Source organism: Henckelia pumila, chromosome 2 (genome assembly GCF_033568475.1).
Source record: "Henckelia pumila isolate YLH828 chromosome 2, ASM3356847v2, whole genome shotgun sequence".
Classification (NCBI taxonomy): Eukaryota; Viridiplantae; Streptophyta; class Magnoliopsida; order Lamiales; family Gesneriaceae; genus Henckelia; species Henckelia pumila.
In genome coordinates this window covers 135910851-135931118 of record NC_133121.1, presented here as the reverse complement: position 1 = coordinate 135931118, position 20268 = coordinate 135910851, and the positions used below count along the sequence as shown (strand labels likewise).

Here is a 20268-nt window from a genome sequence, read left to right as displayed (position 1 = left end):
AAAATTTTAAGTATTTAATTTTATTTAATTTTAGGGGTCATTTTTATCCAAAATTAGTCAAAACATTGACTTTTTAGTATTTTTAAAATTTCCCTAAAATTATATTTCGAGATTTTTAATTAGGTTATCAGATTTTTAAGAGTTTAAGTTGTTTATTATTTATTTTTAAAACCTCTTTATTTAATTAGTTAGCTTATATTTTAATTAAACCAAAAATTTAACCTATTCTACCCAAAACCCTAGCATTAGCCGACATCTCTCCTTCCTCCCAAGCAGCCGACACCCCATCATCATCTTCTTCATCGGTTCAAGGCACCTCCTAGACTCCATAACCATTTTTCTTCGAAGCTTCAAGTTGCTCGTCGTCCCGTCGTCCCGGAAGTTGTCTCACGCTTGTTTATCTTCGTCCTTCGGTGAAAGGCATGTTTTTATCCATTTTTTTTAAACTCATATCAGTATATGTATGCGTGTGGGTGTGTAACATCAGAATTTATATTTTTTGACATCAAGCTTTTCGATTTTTCCTCCTTACTTGCTCTCGGTTTTGACATTAGTGTTGCATGCTCACGTTTCCCCTCTCCATGTTTGGTTCGGCTGTTGGCGAGTGTTCCAGAGGTGCCCTAGGGTGCCTAAGGGTCGAGCCATGGCAAGGCTTGGGGCTGAGAAGGGCTCGGCCGTGGGGTTTTTGTCATGGTTGGTGCAGACGGCGCAGAACTGGGGCTCGGATAGGAGGCTTCGGCCTTGGTGTTAGGGAGTGCATGGGGCTGGGGGACTAGTCAGGCTAGGTCCGCCCGGACGTGGGCTACGTCCGGGCGGCGGCGCCCCGGCCAGGGGCGGCCGGAGCTGGCCGGCAGCAGGCCAAGATGGCCTGCTGCTCACGGCCGAGAAGAATAGGGATTAGGGGCACGGGTCTAGGGTTTCAGATGGCATTCGGGTCGGGTCGAGGGGCCGGGTCGGGTCTAAAATAATGTGGGTCAAGTTAAGTGGGTCCGGGTCCGGGTTATTTTAATTGGGCTCGGGTATTTTTATTTTTAAGTTTTTAAGTTAATTAGGAGTTAAATGGGCTAATTAAATTCCCAAAAATTTAATTAGTACCATTTAATTTATTTGGGCTTCATTAAATTATTTGGGTTAATTTAATTATTTTTGGGCTTTTAATAATTTTTTTTGTTAAATTTTTAAGTTGGCCAGAAATTTTTATGGGCTTGGGAGCCCATGAAAGTTATTGGGCCTGTTATTGGGCTTTTGGGCCCATTGGGCCAGGGACAGTGTTATTGGGCCTAATTTAGTCTTAATGGGCTTTGGTTGATTTATTGGGCCACGTCTTAAGTTATTGGGCTTGCATGTCTAGGGCCAGCAGCTGAATCAAACCATGAGAAATTGCATGTGTCCTGAGTTTATATTTAATTATTTTTATGCATGAAAAGTTATTTGAATATTTATATGATATTAGAAAATAAATTAAATATAAATGAAGGACACACAATTTATTTAAGTACATGCATTCATGAAATCAATTTTTATGCTATGATTGAAATTCTATGGTTGAGCAAATAAAAATATTTTAGGTGGAAATTGAAGTAGTGTGGCCATTTATGTATGGGTGGTTCGCCACCAGCCTCGTACGATGGTTTCCTAGACTGATCAGTCGCACTATGGGTCACACTTACGGATAGGACCATACGATGTTCAGAAAACAAATGCTCAACAACTTATGTATGTATGATATTATGTATGTATGTATGTTTAATTATGTAATTTAAGTTAGAAATTTTGAAGCATACTCATTCATGTATATGTATGTATTAGTAGTTTAGTGTTTTAAATTATTTTAAACCCTTGTTAGTATGCATGTTGGGCCTCTAGGCTCACTACACTGATATGGTGCAGGTGAGTACGTAGAGGAGCAGGTTACTCCTACCGGTGGTGAGGATCTATGAGCTGTGCTACAGTAGCCCCGTGACCGTGACAGCTTCTGAGTCACCGTGCTTGAGTGTCATGAAACCTTTTATTATTTTTAGTGGTTGAGGTTTATGGAAATATTTCATTTAAATATTTTTAGTGCATGCACATTGCTATTTATTTTATTTATGCAGTATATTTTTAATTCTAGGGTTGACTCAGTTGTTTAATTATTTTTTTTAAGAATGCATTTTATTTAAGTATTAAAATTATTTATTTATTTAGTCATGAATTTATTTTTAGTATTTTTATTTGGTGCATATATGTATGGGCATATATGTACTTATATTTATTTAGTAGTAAAAAAAAAAAAAAAAATTTCCGCATATTTATTTATTAGAGAGTTAGGGTCGTTTCAGAATAACTCAAAAAACTCTGTTGCCCTTAGTCATCAGAATCTCGCGTCTATTTGAATTTATGTGTTTAAATAAAAAAAATTGTCAATATTTTTTGTGATTTTTATTTATAAATTACTTAAATGAAACACAATAAAAGATAATTTTGATATTATATTTTTAAACTTCATAATTTTCTAATTTGTGATCATTTTTTCTAACCAATATTTTTTGTGGTTTATATTTATAAATTACTTTTATAAAACATGGTGATCATTGCGATAAGAATACGACAAAAAAATGATACGATAAAAACATGTTTGAAAAAAAATTAGTGGTTCAAATCTTTTCAATTTTTTTTTTTAAAAATGTGTTTTTTTCCTAAATTATTTAATATGAGTAATTAAATTGAATTGTCGAAATTTAATACTATAGTGGTTATCTTTTTTTGAATTAATTAATTTTGGCGTAGATTTTTTGGTTTTGTTTCGATTCTAATTAAGCAAACATATATTCAACACTCATAATTAGAATTTATGTTTCGAATTCTAATTAATCAAACATATGTTCCACACAAATAAAATAATAATAATAACATATGCTTCGAATTCTAATTAATAAAATTTATATAAATAGAAATATATATATTTATCGTATTTTGAAAACTAAATAACTATATAAATATATTTAAAAAAATTATAAACTTTAATATTAATAAATAATATTTTTAACGAAGAAAAAATTTCAAATAATCATGTATATATATAAAAAAATATTAAATTAAGGTTTTAAAATAAAAAAACTAATTTTTCAAAAAAAATTGAAAAACCAATTTTTTTGGTTTTTGATCAGTTCTGCCAGTTCAACCGTTAAAACGGTTTTTGGGAGTGTTTCGGATCAAATCACTTACCCTTTCCGGATCGAACCAGTTGAATCGGTCGGTACAATCATATTTTGGAAACATAGCATTTTTTTTTAGTAATAAAAACATAGCATTTAGTTGTTGATGTCACACACTATTAATAAAGCCTTTTTTTAAATTTTTTATTGCCTTATCTTTTCAAAAAATAAAATAAAATAAAATAAAGTAATAATCACGCTTAATACAACCTCTCGGTGAAGTTATATTTTATAATCTCAAAATTGTCCTTCACACATTATATTTGACACATAATTTTTTTTTAAACTTAACTTATTTTAAAACAAAAAAAAATTAAGAAGAATTTTAAGAACAAAATATACGCAATACATAATATGTTGGAAAAATTGTGAATGAATTGTGAGGAGAAAGAGTTTGTCCCAAATTAAAAGAATTTCAATGTGTTTCTCTCCTTAAATAATCCAACTTTGAATTATGAGATTGGGCCCTTAGAGCACCGAATGTTTTGTAAACGGGCAAAACGCTAGTCGATGCAACTAACACGCGCGGCCGACGGGATGGGGTCTTATGATCCTATTAATTTTTTTGGATAAAATTTATTTAAAATAATATTTATTATTATTTTATTTGTGACTCATCAGGCCAGAAGGTTTGCCGCTCGAGCGGCACAAACTTACCGCTCGAACGAGCATCCAAAGATTGCCAAGCATGCCAGGCAGAGTGTTTGGCGCTCGAGCGGCAAAAAATTACCGCTCGAGCGAGCGTCTGCTTTCCAAAAATATGCATCTCTGTTTGAGTTTTTTCTGTCATGGGTTGCATCCTTAGACCTAAAGACATGTTCTTTGGACTTGAGATTATATATATATACATATGACTGATTATATACACAGAGATATTGATATCTGATAACATTTAATGTCAGATTTTTGATTCTCTACATATTTTCCCCACTCTTCAAAAGAAAGTTGCTATATATTTTCGTTCGTTGATGTTCGAGATATTTGTTGTGCTGTTATATCTCGTACGCAAGTCATTGTATCTTAGAAACGATTGCCGCCAAACGTTTAGCACTTATAACGAGCAATTTCGTTTTGCGGATAAAGAGAATCTCTCGCCTCGACTAATTTCACAAGTATTGTGTTGCTGTTGTTCCAATTGTTCAGAATTTGGAGTTCTTCATCCCATACATAATATTCAGATGATTATGTTACACACATAAATCACAAACTGCCTGCATGGTGACTAGTACTATTATTAAGTTTAATGGTTCCCTTCGGTGTTCCCCTCCTTGGATTATTATTTATTATGAAGATGTCACCATTATAAAAACTGATGTATATCAATTGCTCTTTGTTGAATCTTTATTTATAAAAATGTCACTTTTTAAATATTTTTTAGGCTATTTTTTCATTCTACCATTTTACGTTGCCGAAAAATAAAAAACAAATGGACAAATAAACAACATTTGCATCCGAGTACTACTGGTTTACCATTTATTATTAATTACTAACAGCGATGAATATAATGTGAAAATAATAACAATAAAAACAATACTTTAAGCAGCAGGGTTATTAATATTTTTGTACAAAGAAACTTCGATAAATTTAGATCTAAGAATTTTGAGAAGCGAAATAGAATTTTGTATCAGTTGCAACGATTCAAAATTCCAATATGTGATTTGGTTCTAAATTCAAAATTTTCAACATGAGAGAAATTATTGAAAAAGCTATTTGCTATTTTTAGTTTTTGATTGAAAGGGGATCCAAGTAACGATCGTAATTAGAACCAAATATTAATCAAAGCAAGAAAGTATTAATTGAAAATCAAGACAAGGAGTTGCCCATACAATATTCTGACAACAAATGTCTGATAAATTTGGACAACACAGTGGAACAACTGATTACTGCAAGCAAAAAGAGATGACATATTTTGCAAACCTGCCATAACCAGTTCTAGAATTGCAAATACGTTGGAATCAATTGCTTCCAAACTTGAGACAGGCCTCTTTCTCCTTTTTGCATTTCGTTTCATGAACCTGGCGGTAATAATTGTTATATCACGTTTGTTAAGTAAATGCAACAAACACCAAAACCCACAACCATAAATGAAAGCGCATAACCATAGAACTTCAGATAGACCAAAGTACAACAATGACCTACTATAAAAATCAGCCACCAGACGAACAATTAAAATACCCAGGAAGGCGACGACATAACAGGAACTCCATTGTTAAAAAATGTAGCATCACCTAACTAATTGTAAAAATCTTATCATAGAAGAGGAAAAATCAAAGCAGAACGAACTCCATAAACAGAGGACATAAATAAGCAAACTAATGAACCGAAGAATAAAATGCAATCAACACAAAAACTCACAAACATTAATCAAGGCACATAACCATAAAGCTTTAGATAGACTACTAGTAAACCAGCCACCAGACAGTGGCAGGAAATCTGTTATTAAAAGAGTAGCAACATATAATTAATCACAAGAATCTTACCTTAGACAAGAAAACGTAAGCAGAACAAACTCCACAAACAGAGGAAATAAAGAAATAAAGACAGAATCAAAGAGAAAGAGACTAATGCACCCAAGAATAAATGCAACTAACACAAAACCATAAAGTAATACCATTAATGAAGGCAATTAGCCATAAAACTTTAGATAGATGTAGATTATTGTAATGCCCCAAAATTTCAATAAGTAGATTTTACAATTTCTTTTGGTATAAATATTAGGAAATCATACAGACGTTTACAAAAAATTCGAGAAAGTCATTCGAGAGATGGTTTTGGGAATAGAAATGTTAACTTTTAGTTAATTGACATTTTATTTTAGAACCTAAGTTAAAGGGTTGAAGTATTTAGGACTGAAATTCTAGCTTTGGAATTCATATCTACACTTTTAGTAAAACAAGATGCCCTAATATAACTAACTTTTGGGGACGCCTTTTTCCTAATCTCAAACTTACCCTTCACACATTTCACTTTAATAGTTAATACCTACAATTTGTTCTTAAATTTGACATTAAAAAAAGGGGGAAAAAATCAGTATCAAGAATTTAAACAACAAATTATACACAATACATAATATTCATATGATTATCTTACACACACAAAATGTGTGCATAGAGGCTAGTATAAATATAAATATATAATATGCGCCACAGACCTCTTGGCTTTATGGCACCAGTGCCCCAATAAAGGATAAACACCTCCACCCCAATGTCAAAAAATCTAATAATGTAATATGCTAGACGATAGCCATATACTTGTATTTTATGTTTCCATAGCCTACTACATTATACACCATTTCTACACCCCACAATAGCAATACAGAATTTACAGAAATTCCACTGCTTTTCCTTTTAATTGACAATTTTCATAAGAACAAATTCCAGCTATGTAATTTTAATATAATTAATGCAGTCTTATATATTAGGCAGCTGAATATATTAGTGAAATCTTAAATAGTTGAGTCATTCCATTTCCTATCAAAAAAGTCAAAGGTCGCAGTAGTTAACTCTAACAAGCATTTGAGGGAAGAAATAAAAAATATGAGTTACAAAGTTACCTTGCCACAATACATCATCAAACTTATTCGTTTTCCAGCTTAATATCTTGACTGACTGACTTATATTTTTAATAAATTTCGTTTTCTAGCATTTGAAAGTTATGGTAATAAAATAAAATAGCTCGATTATAATAATTGCATTTAACAAACAGAGTATCTTATCGCCCGTAATAGTCCAACATTCAAATAGTGAAGAAGCATTTAAATAGGTATTTTTAACCACTGAAACCATGAAATTGCTTAAATTATTATAATTACGAAATTAGTATAGTGAATTATCAGAAAACGACTTCATAAGTCTTCATCAATCGCAGTTAATTAATGTGATTAAAATAAGAGGCGAGAGGACTAATAAACTTCTTTTCAGCTCTCCAATGTGCTTGAGCTGTTATTATTATGAATTCTGGGAATGAAATCGATGCCCAAAGTTCTAGTTTCTCACCCAAAATAAGAATTAGATTGGCCCACAGGCTTTGTTAAAATGGAATTGCTAAAGCCTATGCCGAGCTATCTTCCCATGATCAAGTGATTATAAAGGTTCTATAATTCGCTAGACATTAATCGTGCGTCAGACCAGCTCCTAGTGCCTAGGCCGCCAAGGCGGATACCACAGGTTTCAACATAATAAATCACAAATTATAAGTCCAACACAATAACATCAAATTTAAAAAATGAGTTCAAAATTACACAGTTCATAGAATACCACAAATTTACTCTACTTCTCAAATGTTGTGTTATTTGCATCTGGAGTAGATGATGCCTAGGCTGGCCGACTAGCACATTTTCCGTGCTATCACTCGGCCTAGTGCTTAGGCGTCACCTAGGCTGATTTTTGAAGCACTAATGATTATATTGATTATTCTTAGAAAACTAAATACTATTTGATCTTATTTTAAGTACATAATTTAACATCATTAAAATAATTTTAAAATATATCAACTAAATTGTTTACTCCATATTTGAGATGGAGAGAACATATTCCATTGATAAGCACAATTCCACAGCTCAAATAGATTTTTCTACAATACATACAATGAAATATTGTGAAATCAATTCCATGCTGGAAATAAAACATGTCTCGTGACTAATTTAAGTCTAAGTAACTGAAACCACAAAAGCTATGACAATGAAGTTCAAGTGGTTTTGCGCTTAGTACAACTCTTCTAAGCAACTCTTTTTCAAGAAGCACCAATAATCTGTACAATTCATAAAACCAACACCACTGTCAATCAAACTAAAGTATTCTGAGCTTTCTTTTAACCAGACCACGAGGCAGGCAGTACAGAAACAGGCACACAATTTATTCTGTTGATTGCTTTCTTAACTGCAAATAATGATTCCCTAATTGGTGAGTGACATCAAGATTTAGAGTGAATGCTTCACTTCAAGCCTATCACTTTACTCTAGCCAATTCTATATTTGATGCATCTCTTAGACACCATCTTTGATACTAATTTCAGCTAAATGAAAGCACATTCCTAAGAATCATTAAAAAAAAAAGCCAACAAAATTTGAGAAACTGAGAAAGTAAAGGTATGGCGAAATATAAATTACCTTTGACCCCGGAAAAGACCTGAGAGAGATCTCAAAATGCAATCTCAACTATTTCGCTTCACCTTCACCACGGCATCGATATAAACAGCAGGCACATGAGCAATCTTGCACCAATCTTCACCTTTATCTTTGCTGCAACGTCCTTCTAATTTGGGACAATCTTGGACCATTAATGTTTCAAGGGTGGATGGAAATCCACCATCAGGCAAACATGAAAGTTCAGGACAATAGCGCAATTGCACACACTTAAGAGAGTTCAAATGTGACAAAAAAGGAAGGCACTTGAATTTCTGACACGATTCGATAATGAGATCCAAGAGATTGGGAAAATCACCGATTCTTATTTCTGTCCATTTTTCCAATTTGGGCATGGCATAAAATGACAGTTTCTCGAGCATAGGAAACGAGGGTTGATTCTTATCGGTTTGTTCACCACAAAAGAGGTTGTTGATTTCTAGCACCTCATTCATTCCATCAACGCTGAGAACCTTTAGAGATGGCAATTGTCCAAGAGATGGAAGGTTGTCACAATATCTACACTCGTAGAGGCTTATACTAACCAATTCATTAAAAGACGGTTTGCTTATCCAACTCGGGAAACTTCCACCATTATAATAGCGTACTTCTATCTCTTGGATGCCCAAAGCTGGTTCAAGACATGCTAGTATTTCCTCTTCAATTGAATTCTTCTCATATCGAAGATCCGCCCACCAAAATTCTATTTTCTTGAGGTCTTGTTTGCGGCAAAGAGAAGCATCTGCAGCCTTAACAGGAGATTTAACATTTTCAAGATTCGAAATCCGAAGTGATCCATTCAATTTGTTCATGTGTTTCAATTCATTTATGTTATGACCATCTTCTTTGCCAACCAAAAATGTCCTTAAAGTGCGTAACTCTGACAGATTTCCCATACCTTCTGGCATTGAGTCCAACTGGCCAGCAACATCAAGAATCAAATGGCGCAGGTTAATCAATTCTTTCGTACGATTAGGCAGTTGAGCGAGGGACTTACATTTGTCAAGTTTTAAGGTCTGCAGATTGATGAGATTGCACATTTTCTCAGGCAAATATGTAATTGATGTCTCGGACATATCAAGAAATCGCAACGCCTTTGAATTTTCAATAGAGCTCGGCAAGTGATTGACATGAGAACCACTGAAATTTAACATCCTTAATGCCTTTAGCTCCAGAAACAAATCAGAAGGTAAGTATTTAACAACAGAACTACGGCAACCATGAATTATGAGAGTATGAAGATGGCTCAACTTTTTTATGATCCCAAAATTGATTTGGTCGATGAACTTAAAGGACAAGGACAAATGTTCGAGTTTAGACACATTGACATTCACATGGCTACTATTCAATTCTTTCGCAACCCGAGATCCTACGGGGTGATTTTGAAGGAATTCATTCATCTCATCACCAACTTTGTACTTTGTTTTATAAAGTCCATCATAAACATACCCAACAGGAGCAATGTATTTGAGCTTCAACAATATATCAAAGCACTGAATGCATGCTTCCTCGAGGAATACACTGTTTCCTGCTATTGTTCCCCCTTGAGCAATCCATTGCAAAACGAGAATGTCCTTGGTGAATTCATATGCGGATGAAAATAATGAACAATATCGAATGCAGTCTTTCGTGTATCTGTTGTTAAACAATACGTCCATCGATATTCCTAGATTTTCCTTGCACTTAATTTCCCCTTTTTGTCCTTCCATAACTATCATGGAAACACCTTCACCATAGCCTCTTGGAAGATTTTCCGTACCTCGTTCCACTGTGGTGCTTCGATTTGAAGTTGAGAGCAAAATCTGTCTCAAAATATTGGGAACAAAATTGAAACTGAAATCCGTCACGTATAATTCAAAAACAATTAATAGAATGTACTTTAGCACATGATCTTTTGATTAGAAACAATAATGTCCAAACATTATTTTGCAACTCTGTTATAGTCAATGAATACGACAAAGTCATATTCAAATTGAGAAAAAGGGAAGGATGCATAAATAGAACTATTTCATCTAACCCCTGTAGATCCTTGGTTATGCTACTCAACAAAGATTTTATTTCAAAATGATCGAATCAATACTGCTGCAAGATCGAATTACCTGAAGAATATCTGGATTCTTAGCCATGAAGAAGTCCTTCCAGATACCAAAAATGCTGCAGAAGTCAGCATCACCCTTTCTATTTGGTTTGCAAACCACTACGAAACTTCTATCAATTAGATCTTTCAGAAACTCCTCAGCCACTTCTTCAGGACTTTTAGAACCAAGCTGATTTACGAGTCCCTCATCAATCCAAAGCCTGATGATTCGGGGGACTGAGAGTTCATAATCTTCTGCAAAGATTATCATGGAACGGATGCATGCTCTCAGATGATCTGGCAAGTACATGTAGCTCAAGGAGAGAATCCCCTTCAATTGTTCCTCAGAAGTTGTGGTTGCCTTAATCGACCTCACAATAAGCTGCCAGTCATCTCTAGTCCTCCTAACTTTGGAGAGAAGGCCACCAGTCACCACAATTGCAAGGGGAATCCCTCCACAATTCCCTAAAATAATTTCTGCAGCATACTCAAGCTCCTGAGGGCAATTTTCGTCCCCAAATACTTTGATACAAAAAAGAGTCCAGCTCATTTTGGGTGTAAGAAGACTCATGTGATGAATCTTGGAAAACCGGTCTTCAAGATCCATCTCGAACAGCCTAGTTGTCAGAATGATCCGGCTCTTGATATTATCATTAGGAAATGATCTTTTGATGTCATCCCAGACCTGGATATCCCACACATCATCCAATACAATGAAGTACTTCTTACCCTTTAAACTTCTGTATAGAATATCTGCTAATTGTTCAATGCTCTTGTCATCCAGTTCATCTTCGATAGGTCTCAAGGAATCCAGAATACCCTTGATAATTTTTTGCGCATTATTTGTTCGAGATAATGATACCCAAGCATGAACTTTGAAAATATGATCAATGGCTGGATGCTCAAACAAATTTCTTGTGAGAGTAGTCTTACCGGTTCCAGTCATCCCAACAATCGTCATGACTTCAAGATGATATGCTGATCCAAGTAGCCAATCTTTAATTTGTAAAAAGTCTTCCCGGAATCCAACCATAGAGCTTTCGTGATTCCAATCAAATCCTAGAGAGTCCTCAATGGAATCCAGCATTTCCTGTTGCTCCAATTGATCCGTAAGTTCAGAGTTCCTATCCAAATCCTCAGTTGTGGAGTTGGGTAACGACTTTGGACAAGAATAGTTTATATCCCGGAATTTCCTGGTGGATTTCAAAATCGAATCAAATTCTTTACCTTCCGATGACTGCTGTAGGTAAAATTGAATCTTCTCTACCAGAGGAGATGAGTTTTCTCGGACATTCGCTGCTGCGATGAAGGCGGCGTATGGGGTTTGTGTCGGAGGAGAAGGGCTGGTGCGGAGGCCGGAAAGTCGTTATTTGTAAGTATTTGATTTGAAAATCTTTTTTTAAACAAATTGTTGTTCAATCATTATTTTTTTTTAAAGGTAAACTTGCTCTTTGTTTTATCTCCATGTTTTGGCAAATTTATCAAAATGTGCCCGTATTTTTTATTTTCAAATAAAGAAAACACTAAAAATAAAGACAATTGATAGTTTTACATTCTCACTCAACTGATTCTTCTCGCATAAAAGCAGTGATCTTTGGAAACAAGATTTTCGACTCAGAAGATGGCACCGAAGACGAGACGAAGCAGACATTCAAAAGATAAGTCAGTTGAAGGAGCTCGTGGACTGAGGAATGAAAAGAAATCGAACACTGTGAAAAATTCGAAGAAATCGAAAATAGGTGAACCCTGTTTTCCATTTTTGAAATCGACCACTATATATGATTTGTCTCGAGTAACTGAGAAAATTTATCGTTTAGAGGAGTAATTTTGGTCCTCATTATATGAATCTTTAATATTTATGTGTTCCATTATTTTTAGGATTTTGTAAGTCAAATGTGTTGCTACCGTTCTTGTTTGCATATATTTTTTCGAATGGAAGTGGGAGCATATAACGACGGACTTTGTTACCCACCTGTCGATGTCTTCCAGGCGTTGTGATGCCATTTGGGTTGTTGTGAATAGCTTGTCAAAGTCTGCTTATTTTCTTCCGTACAACCGCGAGTTTTCTTTTGACCACATGGCTAGATTGTACATTCAAGAAATTGTGAGATTGCATGGAGTTTCGTTGAGTATAGTCAGTGATAGAGATCTGAGATTCACCTCACGATTTTAGGGTAGCTTTCAGTAGGCCTTGTGTATTACTTTGAGTCTCGTATCATCTAGAGACTGACGATCAGTTTGAGAGGACCATTCGTACATTAGAGGATATGCTGAGGATTTCAGTGATGTATTTCGGATTAGCTTGTTAGGATCATTTGCCGATGATAGAGATTCTTACAACAATAGCTATCATCGTAGCTTTGACATGGCACCTTTCGAGGCTCTTTATGATTGTCATTTTTGGACACCCTTGTTCTGGGAAGAAGTAGAGTTTCTTTTCTTCTTGGGTTTCACATCTAGTTGAATAAAATCAGGTAAAAAAAAGATAAAGAAATATGGATTTTACAAAAAAATATCTTTTTGATTAATTATGCATGCTCTTGAGTTTGATTTATTATGGTATATTATTTTTGTTGTGTCTTGGATTCTTTACTTTTCTTTTGCCATAATAATTGGTGGCGTCAAACTAAATTAATATTGTTATTTTATTTTTGGTTAAGATGATAAAATTTAATTGGGATGATATTTTTGGTAAAAAAAATAAAATAAAATAATAATAATAATAATAATAATAATAATAATTTTCTTAAGTCGGTCGAAGAGGAGATCTGTTTTATAAAATTGACTCATGAAATTGTTTCATAGGAGTTTTTGTTTGTAATTGTTTCTTTTTTTTTTTATGATTCTTGTAAGAGTTTAATTGTTTAAGCAAAAGCACATTTGATCTCTTGGTATGTGTAACCTCAAATTGCAAAAAAAAAAAATCTCATAAATGTGTTAAATTATAAAAAAATCCATATATTAAATTCAAACACTTTAAAAATTCATGTTATATAATATACACACAACACATAATATTTATGTATTATGTTACACACGCAATGCGTGTGCGTTACATATTAAGGAAGAACACCTTAATTGGTCTCTCGGTATGCTCAACCTCAAACTATATAAAATAAACCCCATAAAAATGTCAAATTGCGAAAAATGAATATCATATTAAAATCAAACTTCTTTAAAAAAAAATAAAAGTTATATTATGTACACACAACACATTATATTTATATATCACGTTACACATGCAATGCGTGTGCGTTATCGCTAATATATATTTGTTGAAAAAGAGCAGAGGAAGACCATCTCTTTTGATCCATACTCCAAGTCTCCAACTCCAAATAAGTAGGGATGTAAACGAGCCGAGCCAAAATTTTGAATGTTCAAGCTCGGTTCATTTATAACCGAGCCGAGCCCAAGCTTATTTAACAAATATATTCATGTCTCACGAGCTTATTTGAGTTTTTATCAAGCCTAAACGAGCTTCATATATTTAAACTATAAATTTAAATATTCATTATATTAATTAAAAACTAAATTATATATTTGAAAATATATAATATTATTATTAAAATTTGTAATTTTATTCTAATAAATTAATTTTTATATATTTTTCAATATTTTTCATAAGTAAAGTGTAAATTTATAAATTAAATATCAATACTATTATTTTTTCGTCTAAGAGATGACTTACGAGTTTGGTAACGAGTCTGTTCACGAGCCTGTTCACGAGCATGTTCACGAGCTAAAAAGCCGAATATTGTAAAGCTCGAGCTTGGTTCATTTGCCTTAACGAGCCTCATTAAACGAGCTCGAACGAGTTTTTAATGAGTCGAGCCCCGAATAGCTCGCAAACTGTTTGACTCATTTACATCCCTAAAAAGAAGTAATGAATTCACAATATAGGACAATATTAGTTTCTTCCCATGACCAACTCGGCAACTCCTTTCCTCCTACCAGACAACATTTATGTTTGGGAAATAGTATGCATTTAGTGACACCAAATCCAACCAATTAAATTTTAAATTTGTAATAGCAAATCCTTTTGTATTTGAACGGATCTATTTATTTTTAATTTATATTTTTCCCCTTTTAATTGATTCCCCGTTCGGCAATACAGCTGGAATAGAGTATACAAATCTACTCCACCGTTTTTCAACCAATTTTTTTTTTCTTTCGATAAACTTAAATTTCTTCTTATAAATATTAAAATTTATACTCATGTTGGCCTTATTGCCGGATCAATTTGATATGAATCCAAAATTTTTTAAAAAGCACTTATCAACTTATAAAAATATATATATTAGCCACAAAGACTAAGTTGGACTTGTTTAATTTTTCATTATTATTTTTGTAACTTCTAATCAAATCAACAAAATGTACCTCCAATTTGGAATAAATATCACTCGTTAAATTTGACCAACCCAAAGCATGTGCCTCTGCCCATGCTACCCGCACGTTTGCAAGCATTAACGTACAAGGGACAAAATTTGTGGTTTAAGGTACTATACATACACATGATCATTCCGAGAAAAATGAAACATAACACTTTAAATTAATCGAAATATTCGCAAATAATTGCTGTACTTTTAGTTAGTATACTCAGAGAACAAGTAGATGGTGTTTTCAATTGGAAACCCAAAAATAAAATAAAATCACGTATAATTTTTTTTTTCTCTCAAAAGAACAATTTTGTGTCCGAAACATATCGTCTATTACATTTTTTTTTAATATGTCGTTTGCACATATACAGACACGAGTACGGATGATAGTCGGTACAAAGAGATAAGCGATATAATTAAATCCAAATCGCGATGATAATTGAAGGATTATGATTAGTTAATGATTATAATTAAGTTTGAAAGAGTTATACGACTGTTGAATTAGTGAATAATTAATTGGTGCATATATATCTGTATTAAGATCTAAGCATAGTTAAAATAGTTCATGGGATCCCTCGAAATCACAGTTGCATGTGTTGGATAATATTATTTGGTACAAGCTTTTACATGATGAATATTAATAGTTAATTATTGTAAAATGATGGCCAAGTAGCTGCGAGGAAGCTTCGTTCCATAACTCTTTTGTTTGATTGGGGATGGATGCATTATAATAAATATTAGTGGTCTTTTATCTGAATATTATAATTTGTGTATTTTCAAATTAACGAGTTTTTCATTTTTTTAATATATTATGATTAATATACGATACTTGAAGATTTAAAAATAAATAAAATTTTAGACAAATAAAAAAAAAGTTTCATCAATAAAATTATATATTGATGATATGATTGTAATTCGAAGAAGTTTTCATCAAATTAATTAAAAAATAATTATTATACGAGTCTCAAATTTAATTAAATAGTAAGATATCATAATATTCTATTGTTGATGGATGTTTAAAGTATTTGTATAATTTCATCAAAACGTTCATGTACAAGTGATTGAGAATTGAGATCTAACATCGAATTTACTGGACATTACATTCACAAGTAATTTAACTTTTCGGTGCTCTGAAATATTTTTAAATCTGAATGCGACTTTATTATATATATTTATAATTCTTATAATGTATTAATTATATTATTTATGAATATCATTTTTATAAAAATCGAGAACTATCTAACTCCCCTACACCTCTTTTTGGTTAAAAGCAAAAATAGAAGCAGAAAGAGAATGAAGACGCAAAAATATATATATTAAAAAAAATGTGCGGGTAGAATACATAATGTGTTTATATATTTTTGTGCATACCAAAAAAGTTAATGAACTATTATATTCAGTAATTATATACATTAAAAAATAATACAAATTGTTTTCCTAAAAAAGAAAATACAATTGTTTCCAGTAAAATACAGATTGTAAGATTCTGTGACAAAAGCCTCCCCGGATTCGCGATGCCAAACAGGGAAAAAATAATAATAATTAAAATAGATAAATAGGTGAAGACAAAAAAAGAATAAATCTGTTGGGAGAAGGATTGACGCAGCCAGTCATATAAGGAATAGTTTGGTACATAAGGAAGTGATTAATAAATTATCCTACTTTATCCCATGTTTGATACGTTTTTAAAAAGCCCATGATAAGTCAATGGGCCCTTGATAAATGCTTTGACAAGGGGACTATGTATCCCTTTGATTTGGTGTGATAAATTTAATACAACTAAAAAAATACTACAAAAAAACATGATTACCCTCAACATATAAAAACATCTCAACTCTAAACACGTCTCATTCTCCTCTACATTACGGTAGGGTTAATTTTGTCATTAAAATCGAATATATAAATTTATTCACTCTTATTAAAATCATATCAAACATTCAATATAGTATACTACCATTTTACTTATCCTTAATTTATCTTTATATTATATATCCTATATTTATCCTATCCTATGTACCAAACTATGCCTTATAGTATATGATACCAATATATATATATATATATATATATATATATATATATATATATATATATATATATATATAGTATATAATATCACCTCCTATACTTATTATTATTGTGAATAAAATGCTAGCTAGCTAACCATTATTGTTTTCACCTAAAAACAATGCACACCTATGATCATATAATACTCTCTGAATTGCTGGTGTTCCGCGTATTCACATAAATAATGGAAATATTTCAAAATATACTAGTTTGGTTTTGATCTATGAATTTCATTCGAGAAATGATCTGAGAGATTAATTTCAAATGATATTAGTTTTTAGTCATGTATTTGAAATACAACATAATCATTATTGAAATTGTACGACTTGATATGAAATGAGTTTAAAATTCACTTCAATTTTGTTCATCGATCAAGCGAGTCAAGTAATTTGAAATTGATTTCGATCTCAAACCCCTACATCCAAACATAAACTTAGAGTGGATATGTAAAAATGATTTGTATATCATCGGCTACACCCAGTGTGCACCGAAAATAGCGGCGACGGGTTCCCACGTCACAAAAAAAAATTGATTTGTTTGATATTTTCTAAATCTATCAAATTAACCATAAAATTGACTAGGTTTCTTTGGCCAGAAAGCGCCGGCTCCACCACTTAAAATTATAAGTTGAGTTGATAATTTTCAAACGCGCTAAAACCTGTTTTGATATTCCTACATTCGCCTATATATCAAAATTGTAACTTGTCATTATAATTTTATCTTACCACAAGAAATATTGCTAGGGAAGTAGGCTGTTTTATTTTTTAAAAATTATATTAATGTTTCCCAATCTTTAATTTCGGATATTTGAAAATTCAAATTCAAGTGTTAGTTTTTTGTTTGTTTGTTTTTTTTAATTTAAATTCAAGTGTGTGTTAGTTATAAAGTATGTGTGTTTGCATTGGTATTTGCGAACAATTATTGTAAAGCATAAGGAAAGAGTTATTAGCAATTAAAAAATGAGCCTAGATTAAATACAGCTGTAAGCTTTGGAACTACACGACTTAAAATATGCAAAAAAATATAAATTGGACTACTAATACTATCATCAACACCAAATAGGTGATTAACTTTATGCCAATTGCATTGAAGGTGATATTTGTGGGAAATTAAATTAGCTAGTAAGTCAACTACTTTGGTTAATTAAAACCCATTCTATCCAAAATCGAAAGGAAAAAGGTGCAATTGTACGTACAAGTAAAATTATGACATCGTTTATGTATTTACAAAAACTTTTAATTACGAGATAATTTTGTTATCATCGAGTCTTGAATATGAAATTCATCTCGAATTTGAAACTCAAAACTGCCCGCATTTGACCTCATTAATTTCTTTTGTTAATCCAATGGAGGTTATAACAAGTTGATTCATCATGCATCGATAAGAACATTTGTCGCACAGTATTTGAGGTAAAAAAAAAAATACATATGTTAAATATATTCGTATATATATATATGGAATCAAGAGAGTATTAATTCGTAAATCAATTATAACAGTAAGGTTTAGCGGCGTTTCACATGAGAAAAATATATAAAATTAGCATAAAATCAAATGTACATATTCAGACGCTATTCAGATGAGCATTAATTAAGGAATATCAAGCTCGATTAACTCATGATCATCAACTGCCCATAACATGTTAAAAAACTACTACAACCGATGTAAGTGTATTACATAATTAATTAATTAATCCCATAACATAATGTAGTAATAATATTAATAAGCAAGGGCAGTTTAGACATCTCACATGATATTTAATTCGAAATTCAAAAAAATCAAATGATTACTCTAAAATTAATATTATCTTAATCTTTGTCACTCCTATATATATATAAACTCCAATCCACGTTTAAAGTGGAATTTTTGTAAATTGATTGCGGTTGATTTGGGCAAATCCATGTGTAATAAGTGTAAATTGGGATTCTGATAAATGGGAAATAGCTTAAGGTGCTGTTTGGCTTGCGTGCTTCCATTCGGGGCACTGGACCTGATCCGGATAGTTCACCTGAACGGGTACGTGGAGGAGTTTTCGGGTCCGGCCACGGCGGCGCAGGTGCTGAACAACAACCCTAATCACGTACTGACCAAACCCAGTACCCAGGAAGTGGGTCGTCGGATCTTGATCCTGTCGCCCGAATCCGAGCTCAAACGGGGCTCCATTTACTTCCTGATACCTTCATCTTCTCTGCCCGGAAATGTCAAGAACAAGAAGGCATTTGGAGACGGCGGCAAGAGTGGTGAAAAAGATCGGAGAATTATCAGCGAAGATTCGCGTGATTCTTCGAAGACAACGGGGAAGAGATCTTCCTGTAAGCGGCGGAAAGCTAGTGTTGAGGTGTGGAGGCCGAATCTGCACAGCATTTCCGAGGATTGACAAGAGTGATTTTCTTTTTTTTTTTCCCGAACTTTTTTGGGTTCACTTTGATTATTGTGTGTAGGTGACCCTTTTTATTTTATTTTATTTCTTCTTCTTCTTCTTCTTTTTTTTTTTTTTTTTTTTTTTTTGTGGATAGTAATTTTTGCTTAAGAAAAATAATGTGTGATGTTATGGTAAGAGAGTTTGAGAACTATGGGCTCGTGCGTGCTTGTGGTTCGAATTCATGTAAAGGGACCAATTTTTTCCTCTTTCTTGTAACATTTGCATTTAGGGATGATAATTCAATAATAATGTCTTCTTCTTTCTTTCTTTTTTTCCCTTTCAAAACGAAGTTAAGATTGCAATTATTTGATCAAAGATAGTTCAAGTTTTTTCAGCTAATGGTCAACTTGAGCCGATGGCATGTATTGATGACGTAGCAATTTAGATCCATGTAATAAAGAGTAATCTAGACAGGTTTTGTTGTACAATTTACCAGAATTTGGGTCGGTTTATGTCATGTTTTAATACATGTTCAATTCATTATAATCTGAATTAAAATAAAATGTGATGTTCATAATGAAATATGAAACGACACACGAGGGATAATGTTATTTAATTTCAAAGTGTAGCACATATTTAATCCCAAAAGTTGAGAGTTTTTCAATTTAGACTTTAGGCCATAATTTCAATTTAACCACGTACTTAACTAAAACACCAACAACTCTCCGAAAGTGAAAGTAAAAGTAAAAAAGAAAGAAAAAACTAGGAAACAAATCGTCTTTAGTGGCATCGAACACAGAGGCAAAGAGAAAAGGGATTAGTTTTTAAGTAAGTTTAAGTGTCTAACCAACAATAATAAATTGTATATAAATTGTATATATTTAATGTTATACATAGCTTCCCAATTGAAATAATCCAAGATTTCTCTTACAACGAGGGGCATGGTTTAGCTGGCATAGATGAGATCTTCAACTCATCATATATTATGCGTGCGTATAGCGACATATGTGTGTGCGCGATTAGAGGGATTTCTGTATTCATTTGTTTTATTTAATCTTTTATGTATTTGA

At 32.6% G+C, this 20268-nt stretch overlaps 2 protein-coding genes across 2 annotated transcripts; one reads left to right on the top strand and one right to left on the bottom strand.

The window, feature by feature from the left end:
• Positions 1 to 4998: 4998 nt before the first annotated feature.
• On the bottom strand, positions 4999 to 11784 carry LOC140882579 (putative disease resistance RPP13-like protein 1). The gene is made up of 3 exons (XM_073288662.1): positions 10419 to 11784; positions 8305 to 10121; positions 4999 to 5212 (listed from the first exon to the last, which is right to left on the bottom strand). Exons 1-2 carry the CDS (start codon positions 11481 to 11483, stop codon positions 8349 to 8351), a joined length of 2838 nt encoding a protein of 945 aa, XP_073144763.1. The 5' UTR covers positions 11484 to 11784; the 3' UTR covers positions 4999 to 5212; positions 8305 to 8348.
• Positions 11785 to 18647: 6863 nt separating this feature from the next.
• Positions 18648 to 19435, top strand: LOC140885422 (uncharacterized). Its single transcript, XM_073292378.1, has one exon. The coding sequence runs from the start codon at positions 18770 to 18772 to the stop codon at positions 19211 to 19213; it is 444 nt and encodes a 147-aa protein (XP_073148479.1). The 5' UTR covers positions 18648 to 18769; the 3' UTR covers positions 19214 to 19435.
• The last annotated feature ends 833 nt before the right edge of the window (positions 19436 to 20268 follow it).